We start from the raw sequence: 22500 nt of genomic DNA, 5'->3' as shown, positions 1-22500 counted from the left end.
AGTCTGTCTAATGCACACAAACAGCAGTGTTTTTACCCTCATCACATTTTAATTTAACACTTTCTCTCATCACGCACACACACGTGTGCACACACACACACACACACACACACACTCACTCTCTCATGTAGATGTATGTTTGCTGAAGTGATGTTCTCTCATGTTCGTCCTCCATAATTAAACACAGCTCATGAATAATTAATGAGCTCTGCTAAAACACACACACATACACACACACACACACACACACACACATACACACACACAGACACACACACACACACACACACACACACACACACACACACACACACAGAGGGAGGTGCTGGCGATTGAATATTCTCTCAATACTTACTGTGCGGCCGGATATTAAATATGAAATGGCAGCAGAGAGGAAGCCACGTTTCTCTGAACTCTGGCCTGGGCCGGGAGAATAAACCCTTCTACTGGGCTCAGAGGCTCGGGAGGACCGCTCCGTGTGTGTGTGTGTGTGTGTGTGTGTGTGTGTTTTTTATTATCTTATCAGAAATGTTGTGATTATCTGTTTTAATGAGAAGCAATTTGTGTTGCATTTAATGTACATAAATAGTTTATTATTATTGTTGATTCATGATTTCTCCGTGTGTGTGTGTGTGTGTGTGTGTGTGTGTGTGTGTGTGTGTGTGTGTGTTTCAGGTGTACGGCCGGATGTTAAAGCGATTTGCCCGATTGGAGGAGAGAGTCCTGCAGGAGCCCCGCCCCCTGAGCCGCAGCAACCAATCAGTGTAACAGACATTAAGAGACCAGTTTTACTCAGAAACTACTACATTTACAGTCCTCTTCTCCTGATTTTTTATTCGTAATAGATTAAATCAGATTATGTCAGTGTACTTTTTAGGAATACACATCAAAATTAGGATTTAACTGACAATCTAATCGGCCACCAAATGAATGTAAAATAACACAAAGATTTAATTAATCCACTTAAATTAAAAGCAGACACAAACACAAGATCATTTCTTCAAAAAGCTCCTGATTAATGTTGTTTTCTCTGTGGAAACTTTCAGGAATCACATGTTGTGACCTCCCAAGGATTAAAGTTACTGAGGAAATAAAATACTTTGAAAAACATTTGAAGTGTTTAAGTCACATTACTGACAGCTAGCGAGATGTATGCCAACCCTCCCATTGTAGAAAGTACAGGATCCAACCAGTTGTGTGTTTAATAGTGTTAACTCACACTCACACACACACACACACACACACACACAAACACACACACACACTCCTGAGAGTGGGACGCACAGCAGCACACACACATGCAGAAGATTACTAATAAAAATATTACGGTGTAAATCCTCCATCATAACAGCAATGCTCCAAGGTCCAAACGCTGGCTTTTAAAGGGAATGGGAGATGATCTCTGATTGGTTGATTGCATGTTACGCCCAAAACACCCCTCTGATTAATGAAGACACTAAGTACAACCCTTTTGAACCATGTGTCTGGCACACGGACCCTTTTTTTCTGCCGTCAAACTAGTAAAAGTAGATTTGGACACGCCCTAAACACACCTGCACCAGGCGCTTCACGCCGTGACCTCAGATCATTAAAATAGGGCCCTGACTCTAACATTCGCTGATGAATTACTGTGGAGTCTTTTTCTGCAGGAGGAAAACCTGCAACTTCTTTTTTTCTGCCCGTAGGTAATCAGAAACTGTTGCTTAACAAACAGGAAATTTGAAGATCAATTAAAATCCTAAACCCATTTCATTTTTCTCCCCGCCTAACGACGAGTCGCTGTGTGTGGCTGTAATTTGATTTGTAGGGCCTCAGCTAACAGATAAAGCAGCTTTTGATTGGTTTTTGTTTATCAGGTTGTTGTTTTCCATCAGCCTGCTGCTCCTCGCACTCCCAAGCATTTCAATGTGTTTGTCTCTCTACATACTACTCTCTACTGTTGTCTCTCTACGTACTACTCTCTACTGTTGTCTCTCTACATACTACTCTCTACTGTTGTCTCTACATACTACTCTCTACTGTTGTCTCTCTACGTACTACTCTCTACTGTTGTCTCTACATACTACTCTCTACTGTTGTCTCTCTACATACTACTCTCTACTGTTGTCTCTCTACATACTACTCTCTACTGTTGTCTCTACATACTACTGTCTACTGTTGTCTCTCTACATACTACTCTCTACTGTTGTCTCTCTACATACTACTCTCTACTGTTGTCTCTCTACATACTACTCTCTACATACTACTCTCTACTGTTGTCTCTCTACGTACTACTCTCTACATACTACTCTCTACTGTTGTCTCTCTACATACTACTCTCTACTGTTGTCTCTCTACATACTACTCTCTACATACTACTCTCTACTGTTGTCTCTCTACGTACTACTCTCTACATACTACTCTCTACTGTTGTCTCTCTACATACTACTCTCTACATACTACTCTCTACTGTTGTCTCTCTACATACTACTCTCTACATACTACTCTCTACTGTTGTCTCTCTACATACTACTCTCTACTGTTGTCTCTACATACTACTGTCTACTGTTGTCTCTCTACATACTACTCTCTACTGTTGTCTCTCTACATACTACTCTCTACTGTTGTCTCTCTACATACTACTCTCTACTGTTGTCTCTCTACGTACTACTCTCTACTGTTGTCTCTCTACATACTACTCTCTACATACTACTCTCTACTGTTGTCTCTCTACATACTACTCTACTGTTGTCTCTACATACTACTGTCTACTGTTGTCTCTCTACATACTACTCTCTACATACTGCTCTCTACTGTTGTCTCTACATACTACTGTCTACTGTTGTCTCTCTACATACTACTCTCTACATACTGCTCTCTACTGTTGTCTCTACATACTACTCTCTACTGTTGTCTCTCTACATACTACTCTCTACATACTACTCTCTACTGTTGTCTCTACATACTACTCTCTACTGTTGTCTCTACATACTACTATCTACTGTTGTCTCTCTACATACTATTCTCTACTGTTGTCTCTCTACATACTACTCTACTGTTGTCTCTACATACTACTGTCTACTGTTGTCTCTCTACATACTACTCTCTACTGTTGTCTCTCTACATACTACTCTCTACTGTTGTCTCTACACGTACTACTCTCTACATACTACTCTCTACTGTTGTCTCTCTACATACTACTCTCTACTGTTGTCTCTCTACATACTACTCTCTACATACTACTCTCTACTGTTGTCTCTCTACGTACTACTCTCTACATACTACTCTCTACTGTTGTCTCTCTACATACTACTCTCTACATACTACTCTCTACTGTTGTCTCTCTACATACTACTCTCTACATACTACTCTCTACTGTTGTCTCTCTACATACTACTCTCTACTGTTGTCTCTACATACTACTGTCTACTGTTGTCTCTCTACATACTACTCTCTACTGTTGTCTCTCTACATACTACTCTCTACTGTTGTCTCTCTACATACTACTCTCTACTGTTGTCTCTCTACGTACTACTCTCTACTGTTGTCTCTCTACATACTACTCTCTACATACTACTCTCTACTGTTGTCTCTCTACATACTACTCTACTGTTGTCTCTACATACTACTGTCTACTGTTGTCTCTCTACATACTACTCTCTACTGTTGTCTCTACATACTACTGTCTACTGTTGTCTCTCTACGTACTACTCTCTACTGTTGTCTCTCTACATACTACTCTCTACTGTTGTCTCTACATACTACTCTCTACTGTTGTCTCTACATACTACTCTCTACTGTTGTCTCTCTACATACTACTATCTACTGTTGTCTCTCTACATACTATTCTCTACTGTTGTCTCTCTACATACTACTCTACTGTTGTCTCTACATACTACTGTCTACTGTTGTCTCTCTACATACTACTCTCTACTGTTGTCTCTCTACATACTACTCTCTACTGTTGTCTCTACATACTACTGTCTACTGTTGTCTCTCTACATAGTACTCTCTACTGTTGTCTCTCTACATACTACTCTCTACATACTACTCTCTACTCAATTCAAACAGGATCTAAACATTATCTGTCTCTCCCTGACACATTCTTACTGAAATAAAATCCCATGGTGGACACAGGAAGGGGCGGGACGTTGCCTTTTAGTGGACACTTCGAAGTGGACACTTGGGAGTCTTAATCTTCTGTAGGTTGACAAGTGAAACTGTTATTGTCTCCATTGACACTTTAGAGTCTGTTGCTGTTCTTTATTGTCTCTATGTGGACATCTGGGACTCTGTTGTTTCTACAGACACCTGGGAGTCTGTGGTTGTGTCTTATTGTCTTTTCATAAATCCGTGAACTTTGTTAGATGATGGATTTTGACCGATTTGTTCCCAGAAGTTGCTCCCCGGTCTTTATCTTCCTGCTTCTGTCTGAGAATGCTCTCCAGAGTCACCGTAATCCTAAAAAAACAAAGCAAAAAGAACATTTCAGATGGACTAATTTGTCATTCATGTAGTTGTTTTCTTTGTGATTAATTTATTTCACTGTAAAATGATAAGTACCTGCAGCTGTGGGGCTCACTTTGCTAATCAATTAAAAAAAAAAAAAATCTTCATTTTAGGAATTAATTTGAATAATGTGCTTCATTAAGGATTTAAAAATCCTTCCCTGTAACACACCATCATTTGATATTTAGAGTGTTGCAGACCCAGGTGAGACGTGTGTTCTCATTTTGTCAATCAAGTTACCTGCAGTCCTTTTATCACCGCTGAACGAGGCGCTGTGTGTGTGTGTGTGTGTGTGTGTGTGTGTGTGTGTGTGTGTGTGTGTGTGTGTGTGCACATGCGTGCATGCATGACTCTTGTATGTGAGTGTGTGTGCATGTGACTTGTGTGTGTGTGTCTGTGTGTGTGTGTGTGTGTGTGTGTGCGCATGCGTGCATGCATGACTCTTGTATGTGAGTGTGTGTGCATGTGACTTGTGTCTGTGTGTGAGTGTGTGTGTGTGTCTGTGTGTGAGTGTGTGTGGGTGTGTGTGTGTGTGTGCGCATGCGTGCATGCATGCATGCATGCATGCATGCATGACTCTTGTATGTGAGTGTGTGTGCATGTGACTTGTGTGTGTGTGTCTGTGTGTGTGTGACTGTGTGTGTGTGTGTGTGTGTGTGTGTGTGTGTGTGTGTGTGTGTGACTGTGAGTGTGTGTGTGTGTGTGTGTGTGTGTACGTGGCGCCGTCAATCATTCTGTCGGCTTTTTTATCAGCTGTAAATGTTTTTATTTATGAGAAAGAAAAGTCCCAGAAGAGCTACATTCACATACTGAAATACACATCTGGCAGAAAACCCTCTGTTTGATTTCTGCTACACATTTTAGGGAAGAAGGGACCTTTTTCACAGCAGACATGTTGACTTGTCATAGTAGGAAAATCACAGCTGAGATTGATAACCTTAACGATGGCTCAGTTCCATCAAGTGTCCCAGAAAGCTATTTCAGTGAGTCAGCATGAACAATACCAGGACCTCTCCTAAGTGGAACACAGCCATCATTAATGGTTAGAATACACCTGTCCTGTTCCTACTATTACATGTCAACATGTCTGCCGTGAAAAAGGTCTATTGGGAAGAAATACAAGCAAGCCAGAGAGTTTGTTTCTCCTATCCCAGAATGCATCTGTGCTCGCTCTTTGTTCTGTCCCTTTATCTCTCTCCTCTCCTTTTCATCTCCATCTCTTTTCCTCGCCTCGCTTCTGAAAGTCTATCATTACACTGAGTGATGTCATCAGATTAGAGATGTGTGTGTGTGTGTGTGTGTGTGTGTGTGTGTGTGTGTGCGTGTGCGCACGTGCATGTCTGTTTGCGCGTGTGTGTGTGTGTGTGTGTGCGTGCGTGTGCGCACGCGCATGTCTGTTTGCGCGTGTGTGTGTGTGTAATGCAGCAGTCTGGGTTCACATGAGGAGACTGCAGAGAGCCACATGTGTGTGTCTTCGGTCTATAGGATTTACAGTGGAGGGGAGGGATCTGTCCTTAGATGACACTCTCAGGAGTGTGTGTGTGTGTGTGTCAGTAGGCGGGGCTTCCATCTGTATCCTTACAACCCCCCTGGAAACATCCTCCTCTGTGTTGGTATCAAACATCACTGACACATTTACATACACACTAATATTCTGATTATGACAATATTTAGAATAAGACACAGGTTTGTTTGTTTATTAAGATCCCTGTGTGTGTGTGTGTGAGTAAGTGTGTGAGAGAGAGAGTGTGTGTGTGTGTGTGTGTGTGTGAGAGTGTGTGTGTGTGAGTAAGTGTGTGAGTAAGTGTGTGAGAGAGTGAGTGTGAATGTGTGTGTGTGTGTGTGTGTGTGTATGTGTGAGAGTGTGAGTGTGAGTCATGCTTTAGGTTCAGCTGAGGAGACACAAGCCGCTGTAAATACACACACACACACACACACACACTGAGTGTGTATTCCAGATATGTTGTGTGTGTGTGTGTGTGTGTGTGTGTGTGTGTGTGTGTGTGAAATAATTGGCTCCCAAAAGGAATGAAACAGGGAAAACAGATTCTACATCAGAGACATAAAGTATACGTGGACGGTATATACGTCTGTCTATATCTGTATTTCCATATTTCCTAATTTAATTTCATAAATCAGTGCAATTGGTCAGCCTCTTACATCTTTCATCTAAACAGTCACGAGGCGATTCCATCTGACTCGGAGCTAAAAAGCTCAGTTGAGCCTTTTTTCTTTGCATTTCTGTGTGTGTGTGTGTCTGTGTATGTCTGTGTGTGTCTATATGTGTCTGTCTGTCTGTGTGTGTGTGTGTGTGTGTGTTTGTGAATGGATCCATTGTGTGTTTGTGAGGACTTACGCCACAGATAGTAATCCAGACATTAATTACTTGTATCAGCAGGCGTTTGATCTGAGCCCTTCAAACCTGGCAACTCGGCGTCTGATTGAAGTGTTTGGGTCTAACATGAGATATTCATGGATCTGAGAAGACGTACCTGCACGCAGACGGATGACTGACAGCACAAGATTTAATGAAGGGCTTTGTAAGAACAGAGAAGATACTCTGAATAAATGAGACCATCTATCTTTTGAGATAAACGTGAGATACATTTAAGTGTTTTATTTTGAAGGGACTCGTCTTGTTAGTGGCTCTGTTTTTGGCTTCTGTGTGTGTGTTTGCGTGCGTGCGTGTGTACGTGCTTGTGTGTGTGTGTGTGTGTGTGTGTGTGTGTGTGTGCGTTATTTCAATGTTGGATATAGAAATTAGTTTTTTGTGGTGTCAAAACAAAAAAAGATGGAACTTATTTGACGCAGTGAAAGAGCCAAATAATCAGCTTTTAAACGTAACTTTTCAGGTCAGTAACTTCCTGTTTTCACTCATCACGTGCATCAGTCTACACACCGTGTATTATCCGTGCCGTTTTCCAAGATTTAAAAACCATAGACTGTAAAAACAATCGACATAGCATCAGTGACGTCATCCATATTTTGTTTTTGGTTTGTGGACGGTCGTTTTAAAGCCTTGAGTTTGCATTTTGGGTGTCGCCATCTTTTGTATTTTGGACCCTGAAGTGACAATGTTTGGACAAAAAGGGCAGAGCGGAGACAGGATGACAAGGCTAAGCCAGTGTCTGTATGGTTTTAGCCTCGCTTTGCCAGACCTTCCTCCACAGCGCTGCGGAGGAAGGTCTGACTAGTCCACACAGCATTCCTGGATGGGAGAAAGGTGCTCTGGTTTACTGGCATTTCTTTAAACCAATCACAATCATTGTGGGCGGGGCTAAGCTCCAGACGGAGCCACGGTGCCTCTGCTAAATAGTCTCAGGAAGGAACTTGTTTTGGTGGAACATGTGGACGTTCAAAAGTAGTTTTAGTCGTGCAACAGAAAACTCAGATTGGACAGATAGTCTAGCTAGCTGTCTGGATTTACCCTGCAGAGATCTGAGGAGCAGTTAACCATAGTCCTCAGAAATCCACCAGAGGTTAGAACGCCAACACAGAGACAGAGGAAGGGGACGGACATCTGGCGGGATGTCCTGTGGCACCGGAGCAATCCTGGAAGTGGAACGTCGTGGATATAGACTCAACTGTTGACTTGAAACCCTTTGGCTCAACCTTTGCACTCTCTGCCAGCACTCCAATGCATCCTGTGTGCGTCTTCATGAGTTAACGTGAGTCAGTCATGATTTCCTTTCCTGTCACTTTGCTAACGTGGACTGCTGACTGGATTCCTTTGTTTGCCGGACATGTGCCATGAGCCATGTGGAGAGATTGTCCGAATTATCTTTTAAAGCCTGTGCAGTTGTGAGTAGTAAACTCACAGCTCCTTTGATTCAAGATTCAATACTTTATTGCCATACAACTCGGTGCAAGTTGCTAGGGATTTGCTTCAGTGTGCTCATGACAGAACATCAACGAAGACACAAAAAAAGACATATATATATATATATATATATATATATATATATATATATATATATATATATATATATATATATATATATATATATATATATACGGTATCCCACACAGGTTGGTGTCTTAAGCCCCCAATGTCTCCTTCCAGGCAGCGCTGTGACCATTGACTTCAAGGCACCTAACCCTAACCATAACCATTGCCTAATCCTAGTGCCTTCCAGGTAGCGCTGCCTGGAAGGAGACGTTGGGGGCTTCAAACACCGATGAATGTATCCCACACAGGATCACACTTGACACAGGCAGATAAAAAAGAGGGCACACCGCTCACCACATACCTGGATGACAGTCCAGGTATGGACGAACTTTGTTCATTTGTATAATTTGTTTAATTTCTGTGTTGATTGACCACTGTCTAATTATATTGTTATCTCTTTGTTATCCCGTTATGCAGCACACAGACCTGAATGCAATGAATCAAAATCCCCCTGAAGGATAAGGAAATAAAATACCACTGGTGTTGGGTCAAACCCTGCCTTCTCCCTGCTCTTATTCATCGCTCCATATCACTTGACGTCTTCTGACCGAGACTCTGTTTGCTCACCAAACCCTCCCGAAACCATGTCACATCACCCTACAGCTCCTTCAGTTTTAATGCTAAAGAGGGAACCCTTCATCCAGCAGGGTAAACACAGACCTCTGGGAGCTGCAGCTTATATCTGCATGTTGTAGTTAATGAAACGCTCCGTGGGTCGTATTGGCTCGTGATCACACTTGAATGTGTATTGTTGTTATGGATACGACCGGTCTCTGACATATCCTAGCATTGTTATGCATTTGACCCAATAAAAACGTGTCTGCAACCCAGAACAACAGAGAAGAATCGCGCCGCCTTCTGAGACATCGTATTAGTCCGACTGCAGACGGACGTCTTTGCATCAGGATGCAGCTGTAGATGTCCCCTGATGAGGGGGAGGGGGGGAGACTGATGCCAACCTTTTGTTAAATTAAAGCGGGGCTGATTGGGCGATGCATCTGGAAGCTCGCCGGTGACAAAAGTGTGTCAGAGTCATTAGAGAGCACCGACTCTGCTATTAACTCTAGCTGTCACTGGGAAGGACAGACGGAGAGAGAGATAGATGGGGGGAGAGAGAGAGAGAGACAGAGGAGAGAGAGGAGAGAGACAGAGGAGAGAGAGAGACAGAGAGAGAGAGAGAGAGACAGAGGAGAGAGACAGAGGAGAGAGAGAGAGAGAGAGAGGGAGAGGGAGAGGGAGAGAGAGAGAGACAGAGGAGAGAGAGACAGAGACAGAGGGGGGGAGAGACAGAGAGAGAGAGAGGGAGAGAGAGGGAGAGGGAGACAGAGGAGAGAGAGAGGGAGGGAGAGAGGGGTGGAGGGAGAGAGAGAGGGAGGGAGAGAGAAAGAGGGGAGGAGAGAGAGAGGGGGGGAGGGAGAGAGAGACAGAGGTTTCCTCTCTCTCCTCCCCTCTCTCTCTCTCTCCTCTGTCTCTCTCTCTCTCTCCCTCTCTCTCTCTCTCCTCTCTCTCTCTCTCCTCTGTCTCTCCCTCTCTCTCTCTCTCTCTCCTCTCCTCTCTCTCTCTTTCTCTCTCTCTCCCTCCCTCTCCCTCTCTCTCTCTCCCTCTCTCTCTCTCTCTCTCTCTCTCTCTCCCTCCCTCTCTCGGTCTCTCTCTCTCTCCCTCCCTCTCCCTCTGTCTCTCTGTCTCTCTCCCTCTCTCCCTCTCTCTCTCTCTCTCGCTCTCTCTCTCCCTCCCTCTCCCTCTCTCTCTCTCCCTCTCTCCCTCTCTCCCTCTCTCTCGCTCTCTCTCTCCCTCCCTCTCCCTCCCTCTCCCTCTCTCTCTCTCCCTCTCTCCCTCTCCCTCTCTCTGTCTCTCTCTCTCTCTGCTCTGGTTTGACAGCGAGGTCTGAGCGAAGGTAAAGGAGAGAAAACGAAGGACGACAGTGAAGAATGTTATCTCCTCTCGTCTTCTGCTCTTCTTCTCTCTGATATTTATTAACGTTAGCGCCCGGCGCGACCCTTTGACCCCAGCCAACCGCCTCGTGTTATCATATCAGAAGAGATAATTACATACATAAGCTTTCTTTCTGTGTAATTAACATGAATATCTCTCGGATCCTCCCAGCCAACATGTGAACCCTACGTGTCTCTGTGTCGGGGGCTTTTGGTCTCCGACTAGTCTTGTTCTTGTTCTTACTGCTCTGTGGAGTCTTTAGACTTGTCTCAGTGGTTCTTTTCACGTTGACGTTTACATGCACATAATATCTCCGTAGCGGTTTTAATTGACGTTTTCTCGCTGTCTTTTGGTCGCTGTGGACGTTTTGACACAGACTTGACTCTGACTCATTGGGTCTTTTGGCTTGGACTTGTCTCAGATTATTTCTCACATTGAATGTTTACAGAAACACATTTCAGTGTAAGTTCAGTGCGCCAAAAACACCAAAAACAGTGACATACAAATTGAAAAAAAGCACCAAAATGCTGCTGAGGAAACGTGCAGTCAGACAGAAAACTATCTGAGTTAGTGGAAGTCAGTCATCAGTTGAGTGTGTGATGTGTTCAGGTTCATCCGCAGACAGTTGTACAGCTTCACTTCTATATGAGAAATTTGACATTAGCTATTATTATTGTCTGCTGACGTCGTCCGGGCGACGGTCTGTCCTTCAGCCTTGAGTTTCTTCTGCAGAGTCCATTAGACCGCCGAGAGAGAAATTACCGCCGGAGAGAGAGAGATTCTGGATGCCTAGCAACAACACACACACACACACACACACACACACACACACACACACATATATTCCCTGATGAACACACTTGTTTGTCTTTTTGGACAGCACACAGAAGGTTTCAGCCACTAATTGGGATAGCTTGTGTGTGTGTGTGTGTGTGTGTGTGTGTGTGTGTGTGTGTGTGTGTGTGTGTGTGTGTGTGTGTGTGTGTGTGTGTGTGTGTGTGTGTGTGTGTGTGTGCGTGCGTGCGTGCGTGTGTGCGTGCGTACGCGTGCGCGCTTTAATTTGTCTGAGATGATTGCTTCCATTCTGTTTAATATTGACACAGATTAAACCGGTAAGAGACAGAAAGCTCTCCTATGATCGTGTGTGCATCATGGTCAATCACACACAGACACACACACACACACACACACACACACACACACACACACACACACACACACATATTTGGCTGCACACATTAATCACATGGAGCCTCTTTCTCTCCCTCTACTTTTGCTTTGATGTCTCTGTGTTTACGCACAGCTAATAATCTCTCTTGAGCGTCAAAAATCCTCAATTCAAATTCACAAAAACACCCAAGTATAAAGTATAAAGTATATTAAAACGAGATGTAATAAACAGTGAAGTTTAAGCCTTCGGTGTCTCGAGTGATGTCACGTGAGTCAGCGTGGGTTGAAGACTAAAGTCAAAAACTCTGCCGGTGTGGAGTTAGAAATGACGTAAAGGTGCGTTCACACCGAGGCGTTTTTCGGCAAATTTTGGTGCAGTGATTACGCACAAATGCAAACACGCGAATAGATACGAAGGATGCAGCCTACGCGGGAAATTTGCGGCATTTGCGTGTATTAAAATATTTCAACTCAAGCGAGGAATGCACACGGGGAGCTGAACAATGAGGAAAGATCCTCCGTTGGTGCCGATTGTTTTTGACATTTCTGTTGCTTTTTACAAAGTTTTTGTTGCTTTCTGTGACAATTTTGTCGCTTCTGATAAATGTTGTAGTTTGCAGCTCTACAAGCACTCCTGTGGGTCGTTTTATTGACTCTACTGATTCTTTTATTGACCTCAGGACTAAACGGAGTGACGGATGAACAGCTTTCTGCTGCAGAGGAGAAATTACTTCCCTGCAGCCACTGTGTGTGTGTGTGTGTGTTTGTGTGTGTGTGTTTGTGTGTGTGTGTGTGTGTGTGTGTGTGTGTGTGTGTGTGTGTTGGGGTGATACCAGGTGTCTGCAGGATCATGTAGGTGCAGCTCCTTGCCTCGATAACCTCTTTAAGAGGAGGGAGAGGGAACACACACACACACACACACACACACACACACACACACACACACATTTTCCAATAGAGTGGATGATTCACACATCTGTAATAAAGAATACATCTCTCTCCCTCGCTCTGATAGGATGATTTACAGAGCCATCAGATGGACTAAACCAGGGGTTCTCAACCTTTTGCAAGCTGGGCCCCCCCAAAGCTGGTTCATTGCAGTTGGGCCCCCCCTTCCCGGCGCTACCCCCACTACACCACCTTGCATAGATAGATAGATAGATAGATAGCCCTAGGCTAGGCTATTATTTTTAGGCCCACACTATTATTATTATTATTATTATTATTATTATTATTATTATTATTATTATTATTGTTATTATTGTCATCAGTAGCGGTAGGTATTGTTATAATTGGCAGTAGCACCAGACTTCTAATGTGAGCTTGCAGGCATTATTATTATTATTATTATTATTATTATTATTATTATTATTATTATTATCATCAGTAGGCCTATTATCATTACTAGGCTATTGCTATAATTGGGAATTGGCACCAGACCTCTGATATGAATGTATGCGTTATTACTGTTATTATTACTGGTCCTAACAGTAGGCAGATCATCTGTATTTTCTCCAGAAGCTTGCAGGTAGCTGATGTTAATGTGAGACCTGAGCCAGGTATGCTTCATCGTACCTTGTACGTGGTGCGTTGGTTGCCTTGTTGGTCCTCACTAGAAATCTCTCCATTTTGTTTGGTTTTGAAATAATTTGGATGTGGATTAGCTGTTTTCAATAAGTTGAGGCTATGATGTAACGATGTGTGCGTGTGTGCAGCCTGGACGCGGAGTGGTGTGTGTCTCCTCTCTGCAGGCTGGGACTGCGCCGCGAGGCTACTGAGAGACTGACCGCCTGTGAGGGCTTTTGGACGGGGGAGGGGCTCACGGCAGCACCCGCTGCTCGTTGAGCACATAACTGCAGAGTGATACGTGTTTTCGAGTCTCCAAACACCACAAAAGTCTCCAATAACACCAGTAAAAGTCCCTAGATTTGTCGCTAGTCGCTTTTGACAAAAAAAGTCGCCAGGAGGATGACTTGTTTTACAGTTGTGCGGAGGCTCCACGCAGAGCTTTCTCCGTAGCCTACGTAAGTGGCCTGATGTTTATACTTGTGCACTGGTGTGTGCGTGAACCGGCATGTGTGTGTGTGGGGAATGTGTGGTAGAGGGAGAAGTGAGAGAGTGACGGCGTTTAGCTTTAGAGCGAGTAGCGACTCTAGAGTCATAGTGTGAGAAACAAAGTGTCTCCTCTGTTCTTTCTGACCTGGTGGTAGATCTGGAACCAGGAGAAGTTAATTATCTCCTTGAGTTCATGTTGTTTATGGAGAAGGAGAACCAGGAAATGAGTCGATGAGGAAATGCAACGCTACCCAGCCACGACCGAGCGACGTGTAGTTACATTACGTGATTTTTTTTTTTTTTTCCTCCCATCCTGTAGCCTACTCGCGCCCCCCCAGGAGAGTGTCCGCGCCCCCCCAGGGGGGCGGGCCCCACCGGTTGGGAACCACTGGACTAAACTAAATATTTAAGGTGGCTGTGTCATAATGTGTCTCTTAGTTTCTATTGGCCGCTGGGCTGCGGTGGGCGTGGCCTTCCTGCGTCCTTCCTGCGAGCCAAAAAGCACCTCTGCTTTTCTGAGCATTTCTGATTCTGTTATGACGTTTTCCCACCAAGTTGTGTTAATGTTATGTCCGCGTCTTTGAATGTCTGTGTCGGTATGCGATCTGTGCTGCCTGCATGCACAGATGATAATCCCGTTTACGACACTGCACGATCTGTTCCACGCTTGCGCACCTTTGCACCGCGGCAGTAATATTTTTGTAGGCTACATTTTATGTTTTTCATTATGCAGTTCACAGCGGGTCTGTTTTATAACGATATTTAAATGAGGTACTTATTGTCACTGATCCAAAACTGCATATCAACGTCCGTGTACTACGCCTTGCCCACATTGTTATTGTTGTGACATGTAGTGTGGGGATGTTGTGATGTGTTTAAATGTAGTTTACGCCATGCATTACGAGGTGTTTACGTGGTTGCCAATCCCAAATAATAAAGGAGTTGTTACATGTTACATGAACGTACACCATTGTGGTTACACATGGAATGAAGTCTGAGTCTTTCTGTCACTGCAAACCTTCAGTTTCCTCCACACTCCCCTTTGCGAGCGCTGTGAAATGAATTCACTTCCCGCCGTGCAAAGGTGTGCAAGCGTGGAACAGATCATGCAGTGTCGTAAACAGGATTATCATCTGCGCATGCTCATAACGGATCGTGCAGTCTGAATCATTTCCCAGGTTTTGTTTTGGTTAGCAAACTCTCTAAATGTTCATTGAAATGCAAGCATTGGGAATTCATTTCTTTCCTGTTTTAGTTTTATTGTGTCCAGTTGGAAAAACTTCAAAAATGTTTTTTAAAAAAAAAGGGTCAGAAACACGTGAGATGTCCCCCAGGACTTCTCAAACCAAAGTTACTGTACGCGCCAGACTTCAAAGACTTCTTTCTACACAAAAACATATTTAAGTGGATTTAATTCCATTTAATTTGTGACATTGTGTCATCACATCGCTACAGTCTGTCTCTGTCTCTTTGTTCTGCTGCGTCTGTATTTCTTTTCTTTCCTCTTATATCTGCATCTCTCTGTATTCACATCTCTCTCTCTCTATATAGGCTATATGTATTTGTGTTAATCTCTATCTTTTATATCTGCGTCTGCCTGTATTCATGGATCAGTCTAAAGGCTGAATGGCAGCGCTGACCTTGAGTCAGACTCTGAATAGAGAGAGAAATGAACCGCTGAGAGAAGTTTGTTTTCAGAATAAAATGAACTGAAAGATTGGTTTGTAAGGACTGTGACGACCCCTCCCAGTCTGCCTGCCTGTCATGTTCTGCTCCTTTGTTTGCAGGTACTGGGAGTGGGCGGGTAGGTTAAATAAACTACTTTTTGACTAATCTGTCTGTGTGTGGCCTCCCTGTTGTTGCCCGCATTGAGCCAGACGGTAACAGGACTAGGTGTTACAATCCCAATTAACCGAGAAACATCTTCAGTTGTGTACCCCAGCAACAGGTTCTCACACTCAGACTACACCACACTGGTCGGGACTATTACCGTCTCTTTAGCGCTTTAAGTAAACACTCTTAGTCGGGACTATTGTCGTCCCTTTAGCGCTATAAGTAAACGCGCTTGGTCGGGACTATTGACGTCCCTTTTGCCACAGTTATGTTAAGGAAAAGGTCGTGGGTGGGCGAATGGTTCTGTGACACACGGGAGGAAAGAAAAAAACGACTATAACAAATGTGACATGCGGGACGTGAACCCCGCTCTCCTGGGTGAAAGTCCTGTGTTTGACCCATCCACCCCCCCCCCAAACCAACCTCCTTACATACTACTCTCTAAATCCTCTCTAACTGCTGCTCTCCCCGGTGCATTACACAAACACGCTGAAAGACGCCTTTTTCGTCGCATCAGATGCTGACAGACACTGTCCAAACGTCCTTATTTTACGAGTTCGGAATGAGAACGGGTTGACCCCAGCGTCATTGTGAGTTTATGCCTTTTACTCACAATATCAGATCAGACCTGGCAACGCATTCTCATGATCGGGTCCGTATGATATCGTAGGAAGATGTATGCACACCAAAACATAAGATATCATACAAAAACTAGAAACTTTGCTGTTTTTGGCATATATTTTCCAGCATTTGTCACTTTTTTTGACGGGAGTTTTCCAATGTTTTGTTATAAGATATCATACAAAAACTAGGAGACTGCTGGCTGGTCATGTGACATCAGCTACAGAGCTTCCTGCCTCCAGCTACAGAGCTCCGTCACAGCTCGGTCATATCAGGAGTTAGTAGATGTGTTTGGCCGCTACAGAGCTCTGAGATGCAGACTAAAAAAACTTTGAATACCTACATCTTATAGTGCTTAACTTTTCGCAGCTTTTTCAACTTATGGTTAACAGGTAAAACAAACCAAAAAGAAGCAACAAAAACATCGACAAAACAGACCTGAAACCCACCTGGTTTTAGATTAAAATAAAAAAGCAGCAGCAGACTCAGTTTGCAGAACATCTTTTTAAAAAACCCATGTGTGTGTTTTTCCACATGAAGATAATTAAGCTGGTGTTAAAACGCCCGAGGCAGCCGGCTGATTACTGGCAGGAGTTCAGTCGTACATGTGCATGTGCATGTAAATGTAACGGAAGACTCTGCATGTTTAAAAAGGACGCAGCGGCGGCGCGATGAGACGCCCGCAGAGAGGACGACACCCCTCCCGCTGAGAGCGCAAACACAGAGCTGCAAGATTAACGCGCTGAATCAGCTGCAGATACTCGTTTCACTCAGGAGCACATAACAGTTATATTATGGAGACGTATTTTCAGCCTGGACCTTTTTTTACAATTCTTTTGTGTCTAAGTCACAAATGTGAACAACAATCTTTGAAACTGGTCCAGTATTGAGACAGCTCCTACAGCAGAGCGTTTGTGTGTGTGTGTGTGTGTGTGTGTGTGTGTGTGTGTGTGTGTGTGTGTGTGTGTGTGTGTGTGTGCCTGCAGAGGATCACTGGATCGCTGTTTTTGGTGTGACTGCAACAACCCTCTCTTTCTCTGTCTTACTGATGTCCTCTCCATCTTTTCGTCCCTCTATAGCCCCCCCTCCCCCCCCAAAGTCAACTGCTGCCGACCTCCAGCTGAAGCCATCTCCTCTGTTTGTTAGCAGCATAAAAGTTTAATGTGGCATTGGATTAACTGCCACTGCAGCACGGGAGGAAGGACGGGCAGAGAGTGGAAAACAGAGACGGGAGAATGAAGCAGGAAATGTTTGTTAAACGGGAGGAAAGATACGGGAAGAAAAATCTATGTGAAAAACTTAAAAAAGGGGGAGATGTGAAGAAAAGACAAACTGAGAGCACAGAACACACACACACGCACACACACACACACACACACACACACACACACACACGGGTGGTTTGTTCCTCCCACCCCACCCACTTGAGAGTTTTCCGTCCTCATATCTAAACCAGAGAAGGTAACGGTGGCGGTTTTAAACACGTGGTTAATGTTGTAAAATGGTCCCAGTGTGGTTAGGTTTAGACACCAAAAGTTAAGACACTAAAAGAGTTAAGTTGATAAAAAGATGGAGGTTTGAGTTACTTCACTTCCTGAAGGTTACCACGGTGACGCAGTACGTGACGTAGCTCCGTTTGTTCCATAAAGTTAAAACAACTCTCTGTTTCCTTTTCACACACACACACACACACACACACACACACACACACACACACAAAATGATTTGTAATAAAACTCTCAGGTGACAGTAATGTTAAAAAGTGAACTCCTAACATGTTAAACTACTAAACCAATGTCCCCTAACAGAGAACAGCAGCAGTGATCCCTATAATCACACACATCCACAACAACATCAAGAAAAGATCAACTAGCTAAATATATACAATATAATATCATCTATATATACACACAACATACTAATACAGACAATAAGGGAATATCTGCATCCATGTCTTATTTCCCATCATTTCTGTTTGTTGTTTCTGTAATCTCTCTCTCTCTCTTTTGTGTTCTAGTTTAAATGTTTTCTCTGCATGAATGTGTCCATCCCTTGTTTTAAAGCCAGTGTATACCAGGCTGTATTAAAGCCAGTGTATACCAGGCTGTATTAAAGCCAGTGTATACCAGGCTGTATTAAAGCCAGTATTAAAGCCAGTGTATACCAGGCTGTATTAAAGCCAGTGTATACCAGGCTGTATTAAAGCCAGTGTATACCAGGCTGTATTAAAGCCAATGATGAAAAGATCTTATATACATATTAAGTGTGTGGGTGAGCTGAAAGCTGCGCTCCTCTCCGTGTCCTCAGGTTCACAGCGACTACAGCAGCACAGAGCATCAGCAGCAGGACACTGAGCACTGAGCATCGTACTTTGAAGAAGGTGGAGTAAATCCCAAAGGGCTCCATGTACACTAACACAGTTCTCTCTGTTGAATCACACTGATAATTTGGTCATAAACTACACATCAGTACTCCCCTGCGTCTCCCACTGAGATATTAGAGATAACCAGGATACCATTATTAGAGTACGTGCTCACTCTGCTCATTCTCTGATACCTTAAACTAAAGATTCTTCCCTCTGTTCGGTTCGACTTGATAAACCAAACATGCCACCTATCCTTTCCTCTATCTCTGCATCTGAGAGTGACTTCTTCTCCCTCTGAGAAGAGCTCTACAGCAGGGGGGGCAAATTTGGGACACACCACCAGATAATACTGTTGCACTCTCATAGAGGCTTTACAGTAGTACTGACCTGAGTGATTTAACATTAGAGATGAAAACACCAGCGAGTAGTTTTGGTCTACTGAAGGAACAGTCTGGTTTAGTTGTCCTAGGTCAGTGGAGATCTGATTCCTCCAACGTGGGGGCTGTTCATCAGTGGAATTAGTGATAGTGACACTAACAGCAGTCTCTCCCACTGAGCGGTAGATTATCTCAATCTGTAGGTTCAACTCTACAATGTGACTGCTAACACACTGCTGTTGGTTCATCACCAGACATCTGTACCATGTAAAGTCTGTTGTTGTCACGTTGGAAACATGAAGAGCTGATGTGTTTGTCACCACTTGGTATCTTCCTCTAACATTGTCCATCACTGATGTCGTATTGTCCCCAGAAACTCTGCTCCATGTTTCTTGCTTATATCTAGAGTCCTGTTTGAGCCACTGGATATCCAGATTATCAGCTGATCCAGCACATGGCAGGTCCACTGGTTCTCCAAGTCTCGATGTGATACTGCTCCGAAACTTTGAAGCAGTACAAACAGTAATAGTGATGTTGTTGTCATGCGTCACGTTGCCCTCAGTCCAACACTCCTCTTGGTACAGGCCGGAGTCTGAATGGGTCAGGTTGAGGATGGTGTAAGAAGAAGTTTTCACTGTGCTGACAAGTCGTAGTTTCAGGTGTTCAGGTACTGAGGAGCTGTTGGACCAGAGGTCAGAGGTGTTCCACAGGACAAGCTTCTCCTCACCAACAGATCTGGAGATCAGGCAGGAGTCGGTGTTCTCGGGGAGGTAGAAGGTGTAAAACTATCTTTTCTGTCAGATGACGATCCGTTCTTGTGCATGGATGTTGTTGATGAGAGCAAACAGCAGGAAGGAGAGCTCTGTGACTGCAGCCATTCTGCTCCGAGGTCGACAAACACTGACACCACTCAGCTCATATACTCTACACCAACCCTCATCAGCTGCTGCTCTTTATCTGGTACACACATGACTTCTTTATCTCAGCATTAGAGGAAAGTTTGCAGCATCAGCTCTCTATCCAGTAATCAATGTCCCTTACATGACTCTAAAACCACAGAGGCTGACGTGTCTTCATACACACATTATTCAGAGAGGAGAGAGAGGGGGGGGGGGTGTGTCTGTGTGTGTGTGTGTGTCTGTGTCTGTGTCTGTGTGTGTGGGTGGGTCGGTCTCTGTGTCTGTGTGTGTATGTGTGTGTGTCTGTGTGTGTGTGTGTGTGTGTGTGTGTGTGTGTGTGTGTGTGTGTGTGTGTGTAAATGAGTGACAGATTAAAGGGCAGCACAAAGAGAAAGATAAAGGCAGATGGAGACAAAAGAGAAAGAACAAAATGAATGTTTCCACATTTCTTTCTTGAATAATGACTGTTAATTTCTTTCTTTAAATAATGACTGTTTTCATCTTTAATTAAAGTCTCCGTGGCAGCAGCGTGGCCTGAAGACCGCCGCTGAATGACAAGTTCATAAAAAGAAAATGACATTTCAATGAAGCGCCTGTTTCCTCTCCCAGCCTGTTTCCTCTCATCTTCTCCAGAGTCACATTATCACTTTCATGTGTGTCCAGTTGCAACAGTTGCTTAAAGGTCCCATGGCATGAAAATGTCACTTTATGAGGTTTTTTAACATTAATATGAGTTCCCCCAGCCTGCCTATGGTCCCCCAGTGGGTAGAAATGGCGATAGGTGTAAACCGAGCCCTGGGTATCCTGCTCTGTCTTTGAGAAAATGAAAGCTCAGATGGGCCGATCTCGAATCTTCTCTTTATGACATCTTAAGGAGGAAGGTTACCTCCCCTTTCTCTGATTTGCCCACCCAGAGAATTTGGCCCACCCACCCATGAGAAAGAGAGAGACATCATGGCTTGAAAACGAGCAAAGTGGCAGTTGGTCAAGGCCACCCCCCCCCCCCCCTCCACCTTGCCCCCCCCCCTCTCTCCTCCTCAATAGCATTTAAAGCTACAGACACAGAAATGGCACATCCTAAGGAAAGCTCATTGTGGGACTGGCTCTAGTGGCTGGAATTCTGGACCAAGGCTGAATTTAGGGAAAGAGACTTCAGATACAGTATTAGGGGACCACTAAGGTCTATATAAAAGAGACTTCAGATACAGTATTAGGGGACCACTAAGGTCTATATAAAGAGACTTCAGATACAGTATTAGGGGACCACTAAGGTCTATATAAAAGAGACTTCAGATACAGTATTAGGGGACCACTAAGGTCTATATAAAGAGACTTCAGATACAGTATTAGGGGACCACTAAGGTCTATATAAAGAGACTTCAGATACAGTATTAGGGGACCACTAAGGTCTATATAAAAGCATCCAAAAAGCAGCATGTCATAGGTCCTTTAATGAAATGCACGTTTCAACTCTCGAGAATTTGAGAGCCAACTTTTGATAACGTGCTTTAGCGAGTTTCGAGGCTGTGTGTGTGTGTGTCTCTCTGTGTGTGTTTGTGTGTGTGTCTGTGTGTCTGTGTGTGTGTGTGTTTGTGTGTGTGTGTGTGTGTGTGTTCCACCTTCAGGATGAAAGACGGTGAAGAAGTTGGTTGAAGTGATCAATCCATCAGGAGCAACGTGCAGAACAGAAAGACGCTGTTTAAAACCTGCGGGAGTGATTTAATGTCACACACACACACACACACACACACACACGGTGGTGTCCAGGCATACTTATCTGTAGCTTCTCAATATGCTTTCGTCTTTGCGACTTTGAACTCTGACGAATTGCGATCAAGGTGAGAACTGAAGAGCTTTAAATCTTCAGTACACACACACACACACACACACACACACACACACACACACACAAAGAATAGCAACACAGCATCGACCTCACCTGCAGCTGTGCATTGTGGGAAGTCACACAGCTGTCAGTCATGAACTCCCTCCAGTGTGTTAATCAGTTAATTCCTTAACGAGCTGTGAATTAACCTCATCTTGCTTTGGAACGTTCTTCCCTTTCCTTTTCCTTTTTTTTTGTTTTAAATGTCAGTTAATGTGTTTGGCAGATGACATCCGCCTAATTAGGCCCAACCTCCCCCCCACTCTGCCCCCCAGACTCAATTAGCTCGAGACTTAATTGGACAAATGAACACAGGGTTTAATAGACAGAATTAACAGGTTCCTAATCGACCAAATTAGCTGTGGACTCTGAAGACGGGGGGCTGTGTGTGTGTGCGCGTGCGTGTGTGTGTGTGTGTGCGTGTGTGTGTCTCTGTCTGTCTGTGAAGACGTTCTGTATAATAACACAAAAGAAACCGAAAAAAAGGCAAATTTCTCTCGTATTCAGATTTATGTCTTCATCGATCTGGCACAAAATATCGATACAATATGTCTTGTTTTTTTTTTTGCCTGCGTGTGATGCGAGGATGATGATGAAGATGATGAAGATGATGATGATGATGATGATGATGATGAAGACATACCACATAACACCACAACAGAAATTAATCTTGCAGTCAGATTTGAAGCAGCCTCTGCTGAAGTTGGAGACAGAAGGCTAGAGAGAGCGGAGCGAAGTCTCGGTGACAGTGCCTGGTTATTAAAATGAAGTGAGCTGGTTTGACCCTGTAGACGTCCAGAACAGGACCTTCTTTCTGTGTTCACTTTCTTGCTCCCGCCCCCCCAGACACATCTGACCAATAAGAGGAGGGAACGTTCCTGCCCTCAGGCTCAGGTGTGCAGCACAAACTCTGCCGGAGCAAACTT

At 44.0% G+C, this 22500-nt stretch overlaps 2 protein-coding genes across 3 annotated transcripts in view; one reads left to right on the top strand and one right to left on the bottom strand.

Moving 5' to 3' along the window:
- xylb (xylulokinase homolog (H. influenzae)) overlaps nucleotides 1–1110 on the top strand; it is a 41915-nt gene extending 40805 nt beyond the window's left edge. For both annotated transcript variants that reach the window (XM_031310433.2, XM_035998182.1), the window contains exon 19: nucleotides 676–1110. In XM_031310433.2, coding sequence (XP_031166293.2) covers nucleotides 676–768 — 93 coding nt within the window. In that variant the 3' untranslated portion in view covers nucleotides 769–1110. The remainder of the gene's footprint in view (nucleotides 1–675) is intronic.
- LOC116057839 (protein NLRC3-like) overlaps nucleotides 1–22500 on the bottom strand; it is a 556293-nt gene that overhangs the window by 220171 nt on the left and 313622 nt on the right. The gene's annotated exons all lie outside the window — the stretch shown is intronic.

This window comes from Sander lucioperca, chromosome 23 (genome assembly GCF_008315115.2).
Source record: "Sander lucioperca isolate FBNREF2018 chromosome 23, SLUC_FBN_1.2, whole genome shotgun sequence".
Taxonomy (NCBI): Eukaryota; Metazoa; Chordata; class Actinopteri; order Perciformes; family Percidae; genus Sander; species Sander lucioperca.
Note: the sequence above shows the minus strand (reverse complement) of the source record. Positions and strands in the feature narration are given on the sequence as shown.